At 47.1% G+C, this 13,021-nt stretch overlaps 1 protein-coding gene and 1 non-coding gene across 4 annotated transcripts in view; both read left to right on the top strand.

Annotated features, from left to right (window-relative positions):
* The window catches only part of Mpzl1 (myelin protein zero like 1), a 43,718-nt gene extending 31,207 nt beyond the window's left edge, over nucleotides 1-12,511 (top strand). The window contains exons 5-6 of one of the 3 annotated variants that reach the window (XM_052737473.1): nucleotides 2,561-2,666; nucleotides 11,043-12,511. In XM_052737473.1, coding sequence (XP_052593433.1) covers nucleotides 2,561-2,666; nucleotides 11,043-11,144 — 208 coding nt within the window. In that variant the 3' untranslated portion in view covers nucleotides 11,145-12,511. Of the gene's footprint in view, nucleotides 1-425; nucleotides 1,434-2,560; nucleotides 2,667-11,042 lie in introns of those variants that run through there. The other 2 variants (XM_052737475.1, XM_052737474.1) reach the window with 2 other exon arrangements.
* On the top strand, nucleotides 5,305-5,410 carry LOC128110231 (U6 spliceosomal RNA). The gene has a single exon (XR_008218181.1). It is a non-coding gene; the product is annotated as a U6 spliceosomal RNA (small nuclear RNA).
* Nucleotides 12,512-13,021: the final 510 nt, after the last annotated feature.

Below are 13,021 nucleotides of genomic sequence, written 5' to 3'. Positions count from 1 at the left end.
ATTCTCCTTTGACCTCCATTTGCATGCCATGGTATACATACATGTTTGTGCCCCCTCCCTCCATCCCCAGATTCCCCCCACACAAATAAATGTAAACCGTGGAAATGAGAAAAGGTTAAAAAACAGTTTAATCGTAATGTGCTGCTTTCGCTTGCTAGCTGGAGATGCTCTGCTAGTAAATGACCCCCCCGGCCCGGTGTGAGGCAGGGCTTCTCTGCTGTGTTCCCACCCCACTACCCCCTGAGGGGCCTCAGCACTTCACTCTTTCTAGCTTGCGTGCACCTAAACCAGGAGAGTAAGAGTTAATGTCAACACGTCCCAGGAAGAAGGAAGATGTATGTGGCTTTGTTACGATGTCTCTCACAAGGGACATCTGAGTGTAGGGCGGCGTCTAACTGCAAGACCTTCTCTTTTCCCCACTCCAGCTGGAAAGCTAACCCACGTAAGCTATAGCACTCACGCGGTAAGCTGGATTCAAGTTGGTATAGCCCGAGCAGCGTCACCCATGCACACGCTAACTTGAGCCGTCCTAGAGGGACTGGTTAGAGAGGACTGCATGCCCGCATGGCGGGAGCCTCTCTCTGTGGGCTTTGCTGACCTCGAGTTGTTAGGAGTGCTGTGTTCAAACAAGTCTAGAGTGTTCCGACTCAGGCATTACTTGCTTGGAAGGCGTCTGTTCTGCTGACTGTTGTTCCCTTGCATGGGGTGTGTTGTAAATACAGTGGGATGGATGGTTTTCAACTTGAGACTCATCTAAGGTAGTAACGCTTCAGGCCGTACTTATCGCTTGGGGTTAATAAGTGGGCAGGAAGATGTTTCTTTCCAGGGCCCTGCATGGCACCATGGTTGCTGCTAGTCTCACTTTGGTCCCCACTCCACCCCCCCCCACACACCATTTCCTGCTTTTCTTCTTGCTGTGCTGAGACCAGATCCTACTTACCTTCCCTTTAAGAAAAAAAAAAAAAAAGAGTGGGGCTGGAGAGATGGCTCAGTGGTTAAGAGCACCAACTGCTCTTCCAGGGGACCCTGGTTCAATTCCCAGCCCCCACATGGTAGCTCACAGCTGTTTGTAACTCCAAGATCTGACACCCTCACACAGACATATGTGCAGGCAAAACACCAGTGTATATAAAGTAAAAAAAAAAAAAAAAAAAACAACCGACGTAGAAGACACATTGGCACTGTGACAGGACTGGGTCTCCTCTTCTGCTCCACTAGACACATGGTAACTGATCATGCTGACCATTGCTGTTAATGTTATGTGCACATGTTCACCCCATTCCCCTGGTTGACACTAACCAGCCAGCTCGGTGCTAACCCAACAGCTAGTATGGTTTGTTCATGGGTGTGTCGTTTGACCGTACTGAAAACGTAAAACGCAACATCCAGATGAAGTTATGTTTATCTCAGTGTGTGTGTGTGCATGTCCTCCATGTAAAATACGTGTGTGATTTTCATACATGAATTTTATTGTTGACCATTAAGACCTTCTTTGTGTTAGAATAATTGAATAGTTTGGCTTAGGGTATTTAGCCTCCCATTCCAGAGAGGGCAGTTTGCAAAGTACCCAGGATGCTTTGGTCTCGGTAACGACACTTTCGATGTGGTCCTCTCCAGACTCCTTACTTGTTAATCTAGTGTGTCAGCACTACTGACACAGCCCTAAGAACCTGCTTCCTGCTCAGTTTCCCCCACTTAGTCATGGGGGTAGCACTTTTTAAAGATGCCTCCATGCTTCTCACAGAGCTCAGTCCATGTGACATTCCAGAATTTCTCATGGTCATGACTTCTGGCTGTTTGTGTTTTGAGGTTTTTGTGTTTTTTGGTTTTGTTTGATTGTGGTGTTGGTAGGAGAAGGGGAGCCATGGTGCTGAATCCGGATGTGGCCGGTGATTTTTGAAATTCATCCAGAAGGGGCTTTCCTTGGATGGGGACTAAAGCACTTCGCCATTAAGCTAGTAGAACTTACTCCTTTTTTTGTTTGGGTTTTTTGTTTTGTTTTGTTTTTCGAGACAGGGTTTCTCTGTGTTATTTTGGTGCCTGTCTTGGATCTCCCTCTGTAGACCAGGCTGGCCTCGAACTCACAGAGATCCTCCTGGCTCTGCCTCCTGAGTCGCTGGGATTTAAAGGTGTGCGCCACCACCGCCTGGTGTGCTTACTCCTTTTTTTGTTTGTTTGCTTTTCTTTTTGGTTTTTCAAGAGCTGGAGGGATAACTCAGCCATCAAAGGCTAGGCTCACAACTGAAAATATAAGATCGTACCCCTTTTAACGTTTATCCTGAAGCCGGGTGGAGGGCAGGAGGGGAAATAGCACACCACAGAGCGAAAGTGTTGCTACTTGCCGCCCTCGGCCGCGTGCTGACTGGTTTAGAAGACGCCGGAATGTCGGGAGCGGAAGGGAGTTCTCAGTACTGATTTTCTGGAGACCCGCTGTTTTGTGTCCTGTTGTTTTGCTTTTAAGTATCTGTTGCTCCATTGTGCCTCAATTTGCATCACTTTTGTTTCCATTTATTGTAATTTTTCGTTTTTACATTTGTTCTTCAAATTGTCACTTCATCAGCTGCAGTACATCAGAGCGTTTGTCGCCAGTTAAGCAGGCTCCACGGAAGTACCCCTCCGACACAGAGGGTCTAGTAAAGAGTCCGCCTTCCGCCGGATCTCACCAGGTAACAGCTGATGGCCCTCGGCTCTAATGTTTGGTGCGCTCTAACTTCTTGGGTAGGAGGGAGAAAACCGTGATGGTCTCACTGGAATGGACGTGCAGGGAAAGGGAGGAAGATGGAGGAATTGAAGGGCTGGTCTAAGAAGACCACAGGAAAATGTGCGGCGAAGAACCGATCTTAGGAAAGTCCCCCACCAAACCACCACTAACATTTATGAAAAAGGTGTCCCCTTTGTGCAAGTAGCAAGCGGCTTTGTCAGCTGCCAGACATCCTTCGGGTGCCCAAGAGAAGAGAAGCTAGTAAACTGTATGCTAAAGTACTCGGTAAGAGTTTAGCAGGGAAGAGTTGGGGCAGTACTTCATTCAGTCAAGTTCTCGGCAGAGCGCCTGGGTCCGGTCCTCAGAACCCACATGAAGGAGGAGGGGAAGCTGGATGGTGGTATACACTCACAGTCACAGGGCTGGAGAGGTGGGGACGACGGACCCCTTCGGCTCCCTAGCCAGCTAGCCTAGCTAATTGGTAAGTCCCAGGTCCCATTGAAAGACTGTCTTGCAGGGCATGGTGACACACGCCTTTAATCCCAGCACTATGGAGGCAGAAGCTGGTGGATCTCTGTGAATTCTAGACCAGCCTGGTCTACATAGTGAGTTCCAGGACAGCCAGGGCTATGTAGAAAGACCCTGTCTCCAAAAAAAAGGGAAAGAGGTGTGCGGGAGACCCTGTATCCAAAGAAAAGTGGAAGACACCTGAGAAACCACATACATGCAAGGCAGTCTTTAGCACATTCACACATGTTCATGCATGCACTTGTGCACACACACATAGAAATTAGCAGGGAAAGTGAGTGTTCTCAGTATTAATATTAAAGCAAGAAATTTATTTCATGACCAGCCACACTGGTCAGGATTTATGGTGCAGAGTACCAGAAAATTTGTTTTCAGGGAAAAGCTGATAATCTTGGTATTGATAATAAAACAGAAAAATTGGTTTTCTTTAGAAAAAATTGAGGGGCTGGAGAGGTGGCCCAGCGGTTGGGAGCACTTGGCTGCTCTTGCAGAGGACCCTGGTTAAGTTCCCAGAACCCACATGGTGGCTCACAGTCATTTATAACTATAGTTGCAGGCAACCCAGTCCCCTCTCCTGACCTCCACAGGCTGCAAGCACGGATGTGGTGTACGTACGTATGTGCAGGCAAAATACTCAGAAACAAAATAAACAAATCTGAAAATTGTTTAATTGAGAGGAAATGCTTGTCCAGATAATTTATAGGCTGGATGAATAAGGAAGGGTGTTTGGTTTCTGCTTATTGTGGGAGGTTCTGAAGAATGTCTTTCGTTTGGGATTTAGCATAGGGCCCTGCACCCTGCTTCGTGTCATGCGTCTAGTTTTGAACCATAACTGTGGCTTCGTCAAAGCCTCGTAGCTTAGTGCCCGTGGGGTCTGTGTGGAGTAGAAACCATTCTCAGGAATTGGGCCAGTTCTGCTCTGCCCTAAAGAGGTGATAGCTAAAGGGACTGGACTTCACAACCAGTCACAAGAATATGTATGTTCCAGACATAACACTTGAGGTGAGGGTGGTGAGGAAATGTACGGCATCGAGGAAACTGAGGCCTTGCTCTAAAAGCACGCCACGCTGTCAGGGTCCAAACCCAGCCTTGATGACAGCAGCTGTTCTGTGGTGGCACCAGGCCATAACCTGTTCCTGTCCCCTCCCTGCTCCCCCTCCCTCCCTCGCCACAATATACCTCAGTTTACTGATTTGGGTCCCAACTAGGAATAGGGCTGTGATGAAGTCAGGAGAGTTACAAACAAGTTTAATGGCTCTGGAAGCCCTGGGGAAGCTTTGTTCTGCCCTTGGAGTTCTGCCCATTGCTCTGCTGCTGAAAATGGACTCTCAGTTCTGAACAGGGGGACTGCGGCTTTTGAGACATTGTAAACTAGGTCACGCAACACTCTGATCTCAGAGAAAAGGATCAGTGCGGGCCCTGCGACTGCACCAGCCTGCCACAGACCAGTGCAGAGAGGGAAAGCCAGTTCACTGACTGAGGAGGTGGAACCGTGAGTTTGAGACAGAAAAACAGACATCACAGAGGAAGAGGGTGTATGCCCGGGAGTGTATGTGCGCACTTCACAAACCTGGAGTAGCGGCTCTGAGGGTTTGGGCTGAGTATAGATTTGTGCATACATGGTAGAACACGTTTGAGACCGGGGAAAGAACTACAGTGCTTGGAGCTCACCAGGAGCTGGGAATAGTTTGTAGAGAAACCTGTTGCCCTGGCGCTCAGAGTAGTCACACCTTTGTAGGTGCTTAAATATCCAGATAAAGGGTACTCGGGACCCATTTTTTACAGAGCTTGAAAAGAGGCCTTTAGAGATCTCAACTCATCCAGAAGTCATTTAGCTAGATGCCACATCAGAATGCAACAATTCCCAGCAATCCAGTGCCCAATAGTGTAAAATTCATAATGTCTGGTACCAATCAAAAATATCTAGGCATATGGCCAGGTGTGGTCACATACTTGTAATACCAGTCCTTGGGAGGCTGAGGCGAGAGGATTGCCTGAACATCAAGCTGGGCTCCATAGAAACTGTGCCTCAAAGAAGGCTTAGGGAAACTAGGCATGCAGGAAGCAGGTAACGAGTGCTCACTTCAGCAGCACATACACTAAAACTGGAATGATACAGAGAAGATTAGCATGGCCCCGTACAAGGATGACACGCAAATTTGTGAAGTGTTCCATTGAGAGAGAGAAAGAGAGAGAAAATCAGGTAACTAAATCAGCAGATAGAAACCAACTATCCCCTGGGGCCTAGGGGCTGGAGAGATGGCTCAGAAGTTAAGAGCTCTTGCTGCATTTGCGAAGGACCTGGGTTTGGTTCCTAATATTCACAGAGTGACTCACAATTGTCTATAACGCCAATTCTAGGGTATCTGACACCCCTTTCTGGCTTCCTTGGGCACCAAGCACACACATAGTGCACATACATATATGCAAGCAAACATTCACACACATAAAACAATTAATAAAACTTTTAAAATATGAACCCAGAAATGAGAGAGATAATGGGATTCTTAAACAAGGACATTAAAGTTGTTTTCTTACAAGTAAACGAGGAGCTAGAACTTTGCACATAATGAGGAAAGAAAGATCCGTCAGACAGGTGGGGTGGGGGATGAGGACACTGGGTGCTGCTCACAGACCAGAGCAGCTATGCTGGCTAGAACGGGACAGACAGACTGACCACAAACTTCGGGCCAGCCTGGGTTACAGAGTGGGACTGATGAAAACTGAGCGGGGGGTGGGGGGGTGGCGTGGGGGGGTGGGGGGGGATGGGGGCACAATAAAGATTAGCAATAGGTATTATCCAAAATGAAGTAAACCAAACCAGAATTTTCCATTTAATTTGGGGGGGGGGGTGCGGGGAGGGTGCTGCCTTTGACTGAAACCATGGGAAGCAAAACTGAGAATGGAAAGGGACTGTAGTAAACTCAGCTTATTAATTACATTGATAGTAAGTATTCAGAACACTCCAATGAAAAGTTGCAGGGGTTAGGGATCTCAGTGGCAGAGAGTATACTTTTTAGCATTGCACAAAACCCTAAATTAAGTTTCTAAGATGGATAATAGATAGATAATAGAGATAGATGATAGATAGGTGGTAGGTAGGTAAGTAGGTACATAGGAGATGTCAGACTGAATAAAGCACACCTTTGCTTGGTATATATAGCACATACCAAGCTTGGGAGGCTGAGTCAGGAGGATCAAGAACTCAAGGCCAGTCTGGACTACTTACAAAACCCGATCTCTCTGGCAGGCGGTGGTGGCGCACACCTTTAGTCCCAGCCCTTGGGAGGCAGAGGCAGGGGGATCTCTGTGAGTTCGACCACCACTGTGACTAGCTTCAAACTGTCTTTTGTTGCGGCCCTTTTCTCTCAGCCTCAGGCGGCTGCCTTTTGGCATCATGTAAAATGGGTAAAAGGAAGAAACTCCGGGTTTCCTCGTGTGCATCATCTATCATGAATGAGATATCTGCCAGAAGCCCCCACCGACTTCTTTTTCCTAGCCCCTTAGGCCAAGCGTGGGTCACTTCTTCTAGTCACCTGCAAGGGTCAGTAATTGTGACTGGCTGAGACAACATCTTGATTCACCCTAGGGACCCAAATGAAGTCCTCAGTCTCAGCAAAAAACATGGTGAGTAGCAGGAACACAGGAAGGTTCCGCCAGCACAGCAGGAGACAGGATTGGTTTAGGAGCTGAGTTAGGCAGGCTCTGGGCAGGGCTTGGGGCACTAGAGCATGGGAGGAAAGATAAGCAAGAACTCTCCCTTTATGAAGCTTCATTTTTACCATAACTGGTTTTAGATAATTTGTGTGATTATTTGAGGAGTTGGTTTTCTGGGTCCTTTTCTGGAAAGAGTCAATACTTGGCATGCAGAGGACAGGTATCTGGAGTGCAGTGATTCGATGGAATATTTATATATTTGTCAATGGCTGTATCTAGACACTGGGAAGTTTCAAGATATACATCTCATGTAGCTTCCTAGTCTTCACAGTGGTCCTGCGTGATGTTTTATTTTATTGCCTCTGCTTTGCTCTGAAGGCTTATTTGGGTTGAATTACTCAGGGTACTGGTAGAGCTGGCCTTTAGACCTGCATCCGTCCAGTTCTAAGACACACGCAAATTCTTTCCTGCTTGACCAATTCTTCTCAACTCTCTTAATAATCAGAACGGATCTCATTTGTCTCAGAGTCAAAATACCCTGTTTCACTTTTATGTCTGGCTTTTAATATGTGTGGCTCCCATTGGATAATAAATAAAGCTGCTTTGGCCTATGGCAAGGCAGCTTAGAGGCAGGTGGGAAATTGAAGCAGAGATAGAAGGAGGTTAAAGGTGGAGTCAGGGCAGACACTGCGAGCCTCTGCCAGGAGAAGCAAGATGTGAGAGAACAGGTAATGTCATGAAGCCATGTGGCAAAACATAGATGAATAGGAATGGGTTGAATTAAGTTACAAGAGCTAGTTAATAATGAGCCTGAGCCATGGCCATACAGTTTGTAGTTAATACAAGCCTCTGTGTGTTTACTTGGGACTGAGCGGCTGCAGGACCAGGCAGGACACACAGGAAAACTTCCAGCTACAACACAGTGAAGGAAATCCTGGAAACAGTGTTTCGCCAACAGTCAGTGAGCACAAGGTGAAGGCAGGTGTTCCCTCTCAGGGAGTGTTAAGGGGTTGAAAGTGAGTTTTTTTTAGTCTGTGAAGTAGACACAGGTGGGTCACTGACTTCAAGGCCAGCCTGGTCTACTTTGTCAGGTCCAGGCTAGGCAAAGCTACAAGAGTGAGGCCCTGGTCTTAAAAAAGAAAAAAGTGAGTCATTTCATGCCTGAGGGATCATAGTCAAATTATCCAAGATTGCAGGGTCTCTGGAAAGTGTTCTGCAGGGTATACTGTGAGGGACTGCCTGGTGGATTCACCATGACTGTGGGGTACACTGAGGACTGCCGAGTGGGTCACCGTGACTGTGGGGTACACTGAGGACTGCCGGGTGTGGTCACCGTGACTGTGGGGTACACTGAGGACTGCCGGGTGGGTCACCGTGACTACAGGGTACACTGAGGACTGCTGGGTGGGGTCACCGTGACTGTGGGGTACACTGAGGAATGCCAGGTGGAGTCACCATGACTACAAGGTACACTAAGGACTGCTGGGTGGGGTCACCGTGACTGTGGGGTACACTGAGGAATGCCAGGTGGAGTCACCATGACTACAAGGTACACTAAGGACTGCTGGGTGGAGTCACCACTATGCAGAAACTTCTAGAAGAACCCTCTTTTTGGACCTCCTTCCTTCCTCCTTCAGCAGCATGTTCTATTAACGAAAATGAAATTTGATAATTTGGGATTCAGAGCTGATTTCGTCTGTAGTAAAACGATTTCAACTAAAAGAATAGACCACCTCAGGCACTGCGTTTCTTGAAATTTTTTGTTTTGTTTTTGAAACAGGATCCCCCTGTAGCTCAGGCTGGCCTTGAACTCATAGAAACCCACCTGCCTCTGCTTCCCAAGTGCTGGGATCAAAGGCGAGCACCACCACACGTGGCTTCTTGAAACATTTTTAAGGCCTGCTTGTGTAGTAAATTACTGGGGTGGTAGCCAGACAACATTTTCACTTCATTGTTTTGTAATAGTTATTGGGGTGTGTGTGTGGGGGTGTTAAGAGATTGAATGTTCAACTGTAAAGCAAAGCAGCTGGGCTACTGTGGGTCTGGTCGCCGCTCTTTTCCCGCATGTGACAACTCTCTTAGAAGTAGTGAGCTCACTTCTATCAATCTTGTTTCCCTGGATTCTCCTAAAGTCCAAAGTGGTCTCATTGATTGTCAAAATCAAGGTCCTGAGGCATGCTCCACAGAGACCCCAGTGGACATTATCTTTTAATGAGTCCCCAAACCTGGCTTCCAAGACCTGTGCTAGATGGAGCTGACCCCTGGCCTCAACCATGCCCTCACAGTCCTTCACAATAGTTTATACATCCCTTCCCCTGGCCTGGCCCCTCCATAGTCTCAAAGTTCTAGGTGGTTGAGTAATGGAGACCCTGACTTTAGACCTGCTGTTTTCCAAGGGTGAGAAGGAATGGACTCATCAGGCTTTGGTGGGCAACCAGTCCAAGCTCAGTTCACTGCCTTTCCAGGCAGTCTCGACAGGAAACACAGTACTGTCTCACTTGAACTACTTCCTGGAATGTTGACATTCACTGACTGGTGCAGATGACTCTATGCTTCCCTTCTCTTAGCTTCCTGCTCGCACACTGTAGCAGGAACACCACCACTCCAAAGAGAAGTGCTTAAAACAGCCGGGGCTGCACATCAGTTAGGCGGACGCTCTGCATTTGGTTCACTGGATCAGTTAGTTGTCTCCGTGTTTCAAGGTAGACTTGTGTGACGTGATGCTGGCGCTGACAGCTGGCATCTGTCGGGTGTGCACTGTCCTGCCCTGCCTCGATGATTCACAGGTACCATTCAGTCTCATCACAGGGTCAGAAGGTCTCCTCATTAGAGCTTATTCAAAGTATGCCCGATGCCATATGGCCATCTGCCAGGCTGCAGAGAGAGTGCCTCATGAATTCTGAGTGTGGCTTCCCCCAAGTCCAGATAGGTCTGGTGACTGACTGATTTTAGTACTTCTGATGTACCATTCCACAGTCCTGGGCCTGGGCCCATCTTCTCTGTGGAAGTCAGAATGCAGGATCTCAGCTTACACACTGGAGGGCGTGTGTTGGGCTCCTGGCTACTGATGGTGTGGCTGCTGCGCTTGCTGTAGTATTTATTATAGTAGGAAGCTGAAGGACACCATTGGACCTCTCAGAGTTCCCTGGGTTGAGAGAGGACCTGACTTCGGGTCGTGCTGCGTTTTTCTTTTTTAAACGAGAGCTGTTTTGCTATGCTTATTTACAATTTTACAGGTTTAAAAGGAGTTGGAAAAGTCATTAATGTAAACTGCCCTCTGGCAGTTGAACCATTAGCCTCTGCCCAGACTTTCGGCTCCTGAGAGTCAGGCAGTTATTTGCTCAGGTCCCAGGAGCCCAGCCTCTCTTACTCTCCTAGATTGGACTCTGACAGCTATCATAGACTTCGTCGACTTCCGCAATGCTAAGAGGAAAGGGAAGAACTTGTACTTTAGAGCTTTTCTTTACAGTCCTTAGCTCGTGAATTAAAAAAAAATAAATAACTTGGAAAGACAGTTAACTGGCATTGGACCTCAGAGAGGTCCCCAGCCTGTCCAAACCCTGAGGACCTGTCTCTCACACCAAAGAGAGGAGGGTCGTGCAGAAAGCAGCAAACCTTTAATCAATCATCATAGGGTCAGACTGAAAGGATCATGTTGTATTTATATTGAATATTTAAAATGTTTGAGGACCTATATGTATAAAGTGACCAGCACAAATTAATTCTATGGATGAGATCATTTTCTACCAGGATGATTCTGAAACTCAAGATCTCCGTGGCCCTTGGGTTGGTCAAGGGCCCAATCTAGTCCTTACACCCAGTCCCAGTTGCAAAGGCTGATGAGTGCTTTGGAAGCTGGTAAAATAAGGGACATTGCCAAGAAGGAATGTGATATTTCCATAGAAATGTCTAAGTATGCACTAAACCAAAGGGAATAACAGAACTAATTTTCATGTACCCACTTTGGTGGCTGCAGTGGATGCTAGTCTGGTTTTAAGGTCAGTCCTGAATATATCATTATAAGAAACCTTGACTCTTCAAAGAGGAGGAGTCCTTGCTTTGAAAGCCTATAGTATGGCTATAATGATTGCTTCTGTTTCTGGAGCTTAGGGACCATCAGTTTTTCCAAACCTCTAATTCGGCTTCTTTTCTCCAGGGCCCAGTCATATACGCACAGTTAGACCACTCTGGCGGACATCACAGTGGTAAGATTAATAAATCAGAATCTGTGGTGTATGCGGATATCCGGAAAGACTAAGAGAAGACCCCAAACACACCTTAAGCAAGAAACAAATCCAAAGTGGACTCTTGTGCAGATAATGCCCCAAACCACGTGTGGCCTTGAGGACTCAAGCAAGGACAAGCACATGTATACTCAGAGAGAGAAGAAAATGTGTATAAAGGATATGTATATTCTATTTAATCTTCCCGATGTGAGAGGCCAGTGTTGCATGGTGAAGAAATGGTATGAGTCTACGTAATGTAAATTGTCTTGCTCTTTCTGTATATTCTTTCAGAGTCATTTCTAATTGGAAAGTATGAGAAACATCTCTGTCATCGAGTGATATGGTTTGCCTTATTGGAGACTTCACAGAACTGTTAGTATTTCCAGCAGACGTGGCCTTTTCACCCAAGGGCTCAACCTGTCGTATTAGCATTTCTTGTAGTTAGAGAGTGAGATGTTCAGTGGATGTGAGTCTCTCACGGTATCAGAACCATTTGTTCCTGCTTGCTGACACACACCATCCATTAGCCATGCCACCGGAGAAGTTTGTGTTGATGCTTTTCTAAAATATGAGGGAATTTGCAGCCTGAGATTGTCCTCACCATCCTTCAGTGGATGCTAAGATCTCTCTAAGCTTTTGTCACTGGGTGGACAGCACAGCTGACTGAGGGTGTTTGTGGTTAAAAGGGTACAGATTGCAGAGCCCAAGCATGACGTTCACATGGGAAAAACTTCAGAGGGGGCCAGCTTTCTCCTTTTTCTTCTTCTCGGCAATTCCATAACCAACCTGCACATTCCAGATACCTCCTGACAGGTGCTGTACCTTCTCGGGGCTGTGCTGAGACAGTGTATATGATGCTGGTGCTCTGTGGCCTTTGTTCAAATGACACCTCTTCTTAAGGGCCTCCTCCATCTGATTCTGTGACCTCCCTGCCCAGTCAGAGCCAGATCCTCTGTCGGCCCAAGCCAGTCTTCTTCCCTAGGCTGGAGCAGTTTGCTGTCAGCATCCTGGGCAGAGACAGTAGCCTGGTTCCAACGGCTTGTGGAACGGTGCTCAGGCCTCCCAGCCTAACTCCACACACCATCTCCTTTGGAGTATCAGTCCCTTTCCTGCAACTCTGCATTCTGGGGCAGATATCTACAGATAACATCGAGGTCACATCCAAATGACAGACCTGCCCTCCCCATGTCTTCTGACCCAAAGAAAGAGGCATCCTAAAACTTACGTGAGAATTGTGAAGGGACACCTAAAAGGGAGGGCTTTCAGATTAAAATTCCTGTCTGTATTTTCTCAATGGAAATGTATCCAGCTAGGAAGAAGTATCAAATTCATTGTTACTTTTTGATATTTTCATTTGTACTTCTGTGAATACTTTAATACAATTTTTTCAATTTCTGAATGGTGGTGTCTGCTTGTTTTTAATCAAAAAGAATAAAGACAAGGCTTTTCGTTTGTACCAATACAGTACAGCCAGACCAGCCAGCCGTTCACACTGGTACACACTCCTATACACACTGCCTGTGTGCCTACTTCAGGGCCTTTATGCCACTGTCTCCAAGGCCCAAAACAGGACTTCTGCAGATGTTTGTGTGGCCTGTTCTCTAGCTTCTTAAGTCTGTGTTCAGATGTCCCCTTAGAGAGACCTTCTGCAACATATAAAAGCCACCTCAGGCCAGTGAGATGGCTTAATAGGCCTGACAAACTAAGTTAGGTCCCGAATCCACATGATGGAAAGAGGAACTGGGTTCTGAGGGCTGTCTCTGACTGTCACATGCTTGAGTGTGTGTGTGTGTGTGTGTGTGTGTGTGTGTGTGTGCGCTCACACATAAATGCACGTTTAAAATGGTTGGAAATAAAATAGCAGCTCCCTGGCTCCATCAGTTCGCTCCTGTGTCAGCCCAGTGTTCCC

This window comes from Peromyscus californicus, unplaced genomic scaffold, assembly GCF_007827085.1.
Source record: "Peromyscus californicus insignis strain IS unplaced genomic scaffold, ASM782708v3 Scaffold_14__1_contigs__length_90479793_seg_2, whole genome shotgun sequence".
Classification (NCBI taxonomy): domain Eukaryota; kingdom Metazoa; phylum Chordata; class Mammalia; order Rodentia; family Cricetidae; genus Peromyscus; species Peromyscus californicus.
This window is presented reverse-complemented; position numbering and strand designations above follow the sequence as displayed.